Genomic DNA, 9,472 nt, shown 5'->3' with positions numbered 1-9,472 from the left:
GCTCTCAGAGAAGCTGCCTGAAATGTATCACAGCTGCTGTGAGAAGCTGCTGAGCTGCCAGAAACCTCACTCAGAGAAACAACGACCTGCATGAGAAAGAGCTGCCCAGAATAATATTAGGGTAAGAGAAGTAATGCTTCACGCTTCTGAATGGCCTTCACCTTCAGGTCTGAAGTTAATAGGAAAGAGAAAGAAAAGCCTTTTGAGGAATATCATTCCATCTGATGTTGTTCCTTTGAGTTTAGTGGGAGGGGTGTAAAATGTCGGCAGCTCAGAGATCAAAGACCTACAAGCATTAACCGTGAAAGGCAGGACCAAAGTGCAGCAAGTCAGATATACCAAAGATAAACAGAAATGGCTTGCTAAATTATTTAACAGAGTGAGTAATGTTTTGTCTTCATGCTGCAGCTTTTTATGGCATGTAAATCGATTTGTTTCCCTAAATAGATCCTGGTGCTTTGGTGCAGTAACTGGAAATTACTTCCACCTCTTTAGCTCTATCAGTAAAAAAAAATAAAGAAAAAAGAAATGAAATTAGCTTTATAAGTTTTTAGCAAATTACATAATTAAGAAATAATATCTTGGTTGAAAAAATGAAAAGGCCGAAGCTATGTTCGTGCCTCTGAGGCAGAGCAGAATCACCTAGAACTCTGTACCTTTAAAACAACCTGGGTTATTCCTTTGTCCCCTATGGTCTTAAATAGGGCTTTCATTATCCACAGAATAATGAAATAAATGAGTCAGCTGCAACTTGCTTCATTGAAAACCAGTGTCCACAAGCACTGTGTTTTCCCAGTACACTAGGAGTGTGTTTTTACACCACAGAGATGCACTGTTGGTGTGTATGAGATTGGGCATTTTTCTTCTTCCTACAGAGGTCTCTAAGACCCTTATGCACATCGGTACCACCGAGGACTTTGGCAGAACAGCTGCAGCCTGCCAAAGCACTTGACAATAATCTCTGTCTCAGAGCCATCTCTTCTTCCAGGGTCTGTTTCTCTCAGAGGAGAGCTGGCAGAGTGAGGTATATGCACGTACTCCAACTCTTCTGGAGCAAATGCTTAAACTGCTGAGATGGTCTTAAGCTGTGGCATCAAGCTGCAAAGCAAAGGAACTGAAGAATGCTTGCTTCAGCCGGCTTCACAGCAGGATGACAACCTTTGGCAATCTGGATAAGTGAGGAGGTGTATAGTGCCATCAATACCTGCCTTAGCCAGATATTGCCTACATTCCTTTCAATGCTGTTACAGCACTGAAGTTACAGACAGTGACTTATATGAGTGCACAGCTCCCTAAAGTGCATGAGAATGCCCTGAACTGGGTTCAGAAGCAGTTTGCTTAAAAAAGGCATAGCCAAGAGATCCTGCTGGAGGCCTTCAGAGTCAGTGGGAAGGCCCTGAGTACTGCTGATGCAGGGCTGCTGCAGTTCCAGCACACAGTTGATGTTCATGCATCGTGAGCATGCTGCCTTCCTATTGAGTGCATTAGTGTCAGCTCACTGCACAAGCACGCACACCTCTGCAGAGCAGCTGGGCAGCACACATACAATAGCTGATGCCATGCATTAATTGTACAGGCTGTCAGACACTTGGAAAAGCAAAAAAATATGACAGTATGGGGGGAAAAGGAACCTGTATTCTAGCTCATTTTAGGGGACATAGCCTACACTCTGAAAGGATTATACCAACCCTTCACAGGCTCACACCCTGGAATTCTCCAAGGCCACAATGAAAATCGTTCTCCTTGTATCTCAGAAGTGAATAGGTGAGTCATCTGACCCACAGACACAGATTCACACATGGCTGGGATGGAAAAGATGAAGAGAAACCTCTTTTTACATCATCCTTCCTGCTTCTGATAACTTGGTGTAGATGATGAAGCACCATATCTAGAAGTAGGATGGTAACTAAGTGATGAAAACCCTGGAATGACTTGCATGTGCAAGGGAAGGACCAGTGCTGCCTTGCTGTGGCGATGTGAAGAACAGAGCCCTGAGCAGGAGCAGCTCTTTTGGTACATGATGCAGGTGTCTGTGAGATAACGCTTACTCCACAATTATACCTGAAATACACATCTCTGGGGTCTTCCCAATAATAAAACAACATTAGTGTGGAATCATATCTTTGCAAAACTTCACATGCAAATTCTCTTACTGTAACCAGTATGTGTTTGGATCCTCACAGATTAATGAATGTGGTAGTAACATCTCAAATGGTTTTCTCTTAGCTCAGCTAAAACACTTTTAGCACATGTTTGTTAAAGCAACGGAATATTCTTGTACAGGCAGAGCTGTAGTTTTCCAGTTGGCAAGACTGTTTTAGACACACTACTTGTGAATTCACGTTTCCATTTGCAATACGCTGAAAAGCGTATAACACTCTAAAAGAGGTTATAAAATACCACAAGTTCTCTTAGAACTTGCATGTCAGCAAAGTAATTAACAATGTGACTCATCAGCTTTTAGAGTAACTTCCCAGAACCAGGAAAAAAATAAATAAATAATAACAGAAATGCAGAGAACAGCTTGAAACGCAGCTGAATTTATTTTAGAATAGGACCCTCATGCAAGACTGAGCTCAGATTGTGTTAATGCTGCTGGCATTTGACAGAAGATTACTGTGATGGCTTGTTCACATGGAAAATTAAGGCAATAAAAGGTAAGATGTTATTCCAAAGTGCAATAATAGCATTAATACAAATTCGTATGTGAGCACTCTTATCTCATTATAGAAAGTAATTTTTTTCCAGTTTTAGCAGTAATTTCTTCAGCACTTATTACAACTAAGCCAGAAAATCCTCTCTCACACTGCAATATGCATGTATACAGCCAGCTGTATTGACACAGCCATGGTTATGCCTTCTAAGTTTCCTGAGAAAACTTTTAGCATGGAAAGTAGTTGTCATTGTTATTATCTTTCATTTCTGTGATTTGTGACTTCTGAATGAGCACATTAGGTGACATCCACCAACATTCCCAATCAGCAGATCTGCAGGGTCTTACATACTGCGCCTTCTGCCTTTATCATAGAATCATAGAATCACAAGGTTGGAAAGAACCTATAAGATCATCTAGTCCAACCGTCCTCCCTTTACCATGCCTACAGGTATTTATCAATACGTTCAGCTAAAATCCAAACAACCATGGTTGGTTGGTTTGGGTTTTTTTGTTGTTTCAAAAGTCACAGCAAACAGGAGCTCTTCTGTATTTATCCCTATCATCTTTCACGACCCAGACATATAAAATTCGTTACTCACCGTGCTGAGTGTGATTTCCTGTACGTTACAGTTACAAATCATGTAGTATCTGGTCTCCCTCAGGTTTTGCACTTCAGTACTTAGTTTACCTTTTATTACTATTGTTGTTTTGACTACAAAGTTGAGGCCTGGCTTAGGCAGGATGTGACAGTAAGCACATGAACAGGCTTTCTCAGGGAGCAATCCTGTGTGTGATCCCAAGATCATCCAACCTCCTAGACCTGTGTGCTTTATCTTCTGATTTGCAAGCTCCACCAGCCCAAAGGAGACTGTCTTAGTAGCTCATAGCCTGAAATTCAGCCTTTAACACTGTTAGCCTTGTTTGGTTGGGTTTTTTAAGTCACTTTAAGATTTAGCTCCGATGTCTTCAATGAATATGAGAAATACCCTGGGACTGTCTGAAGGAATTAGACAGCAGACTTAACACAGAAGTCTGACACCACTGAGGAATCAACTCATTGTGTGTCATACCTGGAGGATGACGAGCTCAACTCACACATCTCAGGGAATCAATGAATTTTAATGGTGGCAGACCTGCAGTGTGTTACAACATGCTGCAGCCAGGACCCACTGGGTAGTAATATTCCACCCCTCTATTCTTCATGTTCACTGCTCAAAGTCCTCCTCTGAGTGGCTATTTTACTTCCCTGGCTTTACCTGACCTACAGTCTGCTCCCTCAGCCTGGTCTGCCTAAGAGATTTTCCTAAATTAAAAACAAAATCTCAGAAGATATGAAAGATAATTAATCCCTATAAGCTCACGGTTCTCCGTGGGTATTTTTCTTGGCTAACGATTTCCATTATCTCGAGAAAGCAACGCATTAATAAAACAACAATAAGAAAATGGAGCATATCGGCATTCCAATAAAGAGAAATGAAGACTATTAGAGTTCAACGTATTAAGGAATTGAACATTAGGAGTTTTTCTGAAAAGAAGACATGTAATGTGAGGAGATAAACAAGTTACTCCTACGAGCATGGCCTGAGACAAAGAAGAAAACTCCAGTTTTAGTCCTGCATTTACTTCTGTGCATACAACAAGAAGGCTTTTGCTACTGAATTCAACAGATCCAGCATCTCACAGTGTTTAACTCTCTCTGTGATGCACTGTAAGCGAAATCTACTTTCTCTTCCTCTTACGCTGGTGCTGTTATGGCTGTTTTTAATGCATGTGTCTCTCTGAGAGCTCATCTCGCCTTCAGAGCCTCTGTTGACTTCACAGTTTGAACTCAGCTATTCTGGCACTGCATTTTCATGAGGCTGCGGTGTGCATTTGCTGAAGAGAGGTTTGCTGTCAACTAGGTTATGAGGTTTTTTTCCCCTGCAATATTAGTCGAGCCAACAAAAGCTGTCTTCTGCAGCACGGCTCTATCAGCAAGGGAATATGATTATTTTCACACTTGCAGCTGAAATAACTCTGCTGGCAAAACTGCGGTTCAGGTCAAGTCAGAGAAACAGCTGAGGGAAACTGTATGACTGATAATAAATAATACACGCTCTGAAAGCCACTGCAGTTATTTAGTTTGTTGGATTTAACAGGACATAACGGTCCCATGACAGGCTTTTGCTCTTCCTGATAATCCAGTTTCTGTGCAGTGTGCATAACTGTGCTGGGTAGTAACAAGATAGAAACCATTATAATGAGTTAATACAGTTCCGTTTCTACAGTGCACATTTACGATTGCAGCCAGTTCCCTCTAATCTGCCAAAAAAATCTCCCTGTTGTAAGCAACTTTACTACTCCCATCATAAGCCCTATCACAGCAGCCACCCAAGTGTACAAGACAGGCAGTGCTTCTTGAACTCCTTTCCCACAGGCACCCCTGCACAGATTCTGCAGGCACAGGTGGTCCAGAGAGACCAGATACATGTCATCTCCAAGCCAGAAGCCATGCAAAGCTGCTGTCGTGAGGCAAAGCTAATAACCCTTGTGAGAACATATTACTCTGGGCCTCAACATGAGCTGAAACATTAGTGTGGCTTCCGGTTGACATAGAATCTGATGAGAGTGCGCTCAAATCTGCTTGTAAAAGACTGCTGGGATGTTTGAATCTCTGGAGAATGGGATGCTCACTGAAGCTTTCTCAACATACTCTCAGCATGCAGAGTTTAATAAAAATTAAGGGATCTGCCCGACATCTGGATGGCCCTTTTCTTATTCTGGGATTATTGCAATATAAGCAGCTGGAATAAATTCTAAGGCAGATGGAGCTATAGATTCTATTACAACCCCCTGTTTTTGAGGCTTTATGATTGTGCACACTTTAGTTGCTTACAGTGACCACATCTGATGTTTGCATAATGCCATTTTCTTTGGAAAGTTTCAGCACTAAGGGTTCAGACTTCCTTGAGAATAAACTCAGGGGATCACATCCTTTAGCCCGTGTAAAAATGCAGTCCTGCCAGCCTTTGTATTGAGTATTCTATTTTCTCCAGGCTGTAGTGAAGGAGTTTGACCTGTTTTGTAAGGTCAATTGGGAAGAGTTTTGCAACATAGTGGAAAATCTGTTGAACTGACCAATAGTAAAAAGAAGTCTTAGATTGGACGTGATGGTAAAGCCTGATGAGAAAACTAACTACAGTCCTTCGAGTCTAACATCATTGGACAAACTTTTGCAGCTTGTCAGGCTGACCAAACTGCATTCGTGCTACCAAAGTGAGAATGCATCAAAGAAAGGATCTGGCTGCATCTTCCGCTCTCCTTGCTTTGGAGTGCAGACTTTGACTAGAACAATGAGAAACAAACTGTCCTCAAGAGAAAAATTGATTTCATCTAATTTCTGTGTTTTAAATCACATAATTGAAGGCTGTAAAAACTATCAAAATTCATTCTAGAAGGCATTCCTGAGAACTTTTCTATACTGAAAAAAAACAGATGCATGTGTAACACTATCATGTGATGGAAACACAGCAATATCCGCAAGGTAGCAAAGTCCCAGGCTGCAGTAAGTGAGGATAAGCCTGAATGCGACAGCCATAGATATAGAAACAAAAGGGGGGGAAAAAGGAAAGAAAAAAAAAAAAGAAAAACCAACTGCTTACTCCTGTAAGGCCTCAGGTACACAGGAATCTCCAGTGGGATACCCTGACCTCCAATGTCAGCTCTGAAATGAGGTCTGTGAAGAGGTAGACCCTGGCTTCCCATCACTGATTCCCATAGAAGGCTAAAAATCTAAATGTCTCAACTGCTGAACCATGAGGCAAGCAAAACTCTTGTGATGTATTAAAACATAGCCTGTTAACTTCTAAATTGCACTAACGAAAACTAGCTGAGGATGTGGTCGATTTTAGGAGATTACTTCTACATGTATAAATCTTCTGTCCTGTAGATTTTCAAGAACCATATAGAGATAGCACTGAGTGACATGGTTTAGTGGGCATGGTGAAGATGGGTCAGCAGCTGAACTAGATGACCTTAGTGGTCTCTTCCCCCAGCTGTGGGGTTGGTCACCTCCTGCGACAGCACGGGGAAGGGCCAGAGTTCCCCAGCCCATGGGCCTCTGGTTCTTCCTTGCTGGCGTGACAGCAGCCTTTCATCGCATAACCCAGCACTACCTCATTGCTATAAAGTCCATACAGGACTTTGGAAGTGTCACAAACAACAAGTAAATAGGCTGCTGTGGAAGGGGAGGTGATGTGAGGTGATGAAACGTCAGCACCTTCAGCAGTGGCCATCATCTGCCACCAGCATGTGCATGGGGTTGTAGCTGAACTTGCACTGGTGGGGCAGCACTCCAGTACTGATGAAGACCAGGAAGCCTCCCACCCCCCTAGGGTGAAATCGGAGGGAAGGGTGAAACCTTCCCTGCCTCCTCCTCTCCCTCCCCACCAGCACTTTACCTTCAAGGCACTGCAGCAGCAGGGGGATCTCAGCAGCCCACGTGGCCCCCACAGCTCTGTGGATCCTGCTGTGGAGGTTTCGCATGAGCAGCAAGGCAGCAGCTTGGAGTTCACTGCCTGCAAAAGGGCTCCCTGCCACCACCTGAGCAAGAGCAAGGAGAAGCAGGGTCACTTCTGTGGCAAGGGCCCCAGCTTCCTACAGGAGGGAAGTCTTGGTGGACAAGGAGCAGCCAGCAGCTTTGCCCATGGCACTGCAAGCCCGTGAAGAGAAAAGCATCCCCAGGGGTGAGGCAGGTGCCGGCATGCTCAGCCATGCTGCTTCCTCCTCAGGGCTCATGGCATCAGCCTCTGGAGCATCTACTCACCAACAGGCGTGCCAGCAGTGTCTGGGGAGTCAGCAGTGGGCCTGTGGGGAGAAAGAAATGCTGAGTGAGACGCCAAGACGGGCAGCGCTCTGCCTCATGCACCTCTGCTGTCCCTTCTGGGTGCTAACACAGGTCAGCAGAGCTCACTGGGGAAGTTTCTGCTCCTACCTTGAAACATGGAGTTGAGGAAATGGGGATCCAGTTCTTCTATGTCCCGCACTGTCAGGTCCCCTCTCTCAGCCAGGGCTTGGACACAGCGGGAGACTGGGATCAGCATGCCGGTGTACTGGGCTGGCACCACATACAGCAGCAGCTGCGGCCACAGGAGCTGTAGGGAACGAGGCAGTTGAGCATGTCAGCATTCCTGCCTCTGCTCAGAGATGAAGAGGACTCTGTGAATTTCCCTGAGCCTTGTGTGCTTCAGAGCACGTTAGGAGGACAGTCCTGGGGTGCTGGAAGGGGTGAGGAACACACAGTGTGAAGGCAAGGAGTGGCAGAAGTGCAGATTGTGACTTACTTTGGTGATCCCTCTCACAGAGACATCCAGTGACCCCAGGATGTCCATACACAGCTCTTGGAGATCTGGGAGAACACTGCTTACTCTCAGTTCTCAGGAGCCTCTCATAAGCTCAGGTGTGGCCCCACTGGTGTTTCTGTGCCAGCCTCTGAGCAGCACGGGTCTTCCAAAGGAAGATGCTGCCCACTGTCCTTACCCTTCTTCCCGTGGTGCGGCTGAACTCACTGAAGATGTGCCCCACCACATCCCAGGCTGAGCAGCTCCAGGCATTAACACTGAGCACATCCTTGATGAAAAGCAGAATGGCCCTCCTCACCTGCCAGGAGTCAATTGTGGGTTTGATTTTCCTGGTCAGATGGCAAAGGGAAGCCACCTGCTCATCATGGCAGCCCTTCGGGCATGAGCAGAAACAACAAGAGCAAAGAAGCCTTGGCTCTTCAGTTGAGGACTGGGCCTTAGCACCAGGCTGTGAGCTCTCCCTGCACAGCACAGAGGCCTGCCCACTCTCTCCACAGGAGCCATCACAACCAAGTGGTCAGGGCCCCCTCACTTCCCTGGGCACCCCAGCCCTGCCCGAGAACACTTTCCCAAACCAGCTCACCTGTGTCCTGGGGTCACTGCTCAGACACTGCACAGCCTCCACAACCTGGGGCAGCTTCTCTGTCATCACAGGCTCTGCAAGAAATGCACAGAAGCATGCATGGAGGCACAACCCAGATGGCAAAAGGGATCCCTGATAGTCCCAACCTGTGATACTGACCATCAGAGCGAGCCAGAGTACCAAGCACACCCAGGGCTGCCACACGACCGTCCTTCCTCTCATCACCCAGCTGTGACTGCAGAAACAGGACCGTTTCCTCTGGGCAGATTTGAGCTACAGGGAGAAAATCCCGCTCTGTGTTAGCAAGAAACTTGCGCCCATTCTAGAGGTTTGCAAGAGAGGTTTTGGCCAGGGCACCACCAAACATCGCCAAAGCTCTTCTCCTTACCCTGCAGCAGGATGCAGTGGGTCAGCTCTGCTATGTCAGCCTCGCTGTGCTGCTTGGTGTCATCAGAGAGCTGTGGGAACAAGGTCCATTTGAGAAAATTGCATCAGCACTGAGGATGGAAAAGAAACTGTGCTGCCAGCTCTCGTCTCCCTTGGCACTCTCAGGAAGAGAACATGCCCAGGGGCAAACACACAGCTCTGGAGCAGCCATAGGTATGCAGGAGCTAAGGCTGAGCAGCCATCAGAGGCTCAGAGCTCCACAGTCCTCCTGAGACTTAGCCAAGAGGGAAACTGCTGTGGGTGCAAGGATAGGCTCCCCTTACCTGATAGAACACAGCACTGGTGATGGCCAGAAACTTGTCCTTGGGGATGACAGTCTCAACGCCCTCTAAGGCCTCCAGGAAGATACTGAGGCTCTGCAAGAGACCAGGAGAGGAAGAAAGGGCTGAAGCTACGTTTAGCCACTCAGGAGGAGAGAAACTGATTCCCAATAGTTTGTCTGCTGGG

The 9,472-nt window shown here is 45.9% G+C and overlaps 1 protein-coding gene across 1 annotated transcript; it reads right to left on the bottom strand.

The window, feature by feature from the left end:
- Positions 1–6,302: 6,302 nt before the first annotated feature.
- On the bottom strand, positions 6,303–8,546 carry LOC107324419 (maestro heat-like repeat-containing protein family member 2B). Its single transcript, XM_015884420.2, has 4 exons — positions 7,978–8,546; positions 7,629–7,788; positions 7,461–7,501; positions 6,303–7,237 (listed from the first exon to the last, which is right to left on the bottom strand). The coding sequence occupies exons 1-4, from the start codon at positions 8,023–8,025 to the stop codon at positions 6,917–6,919; spliced, it is 570 nt and encodes a 189-aa protein (XP_015739906.1). The 5' UTR covers positions 8,026–8,546; the 3' UTR covers positions 6,303–6,916.
- Between the last annotated feature and the right edge of the window lie 926 nt (positions 8,547–9,472).

The sequence above is a fragment of the Coturnix japonica genome, chromosome 1 (genome assembly GCF_001577835.2).
Source record: "Coturnix japonica isolate 7356 chromosome 1, Coturnix japonica 2.1, whole genome shotgun sequence".
Taxonomy (NCBI): domain Eukaryota; kingdom Metazoa; phylum Chordata; class Aves; order Galliformes; family Phasianidae; genus Coturnix; species Coturnix japonica.
This window is presented reverse-complemented; position numbering and strand designations above follow the sequence as displayed.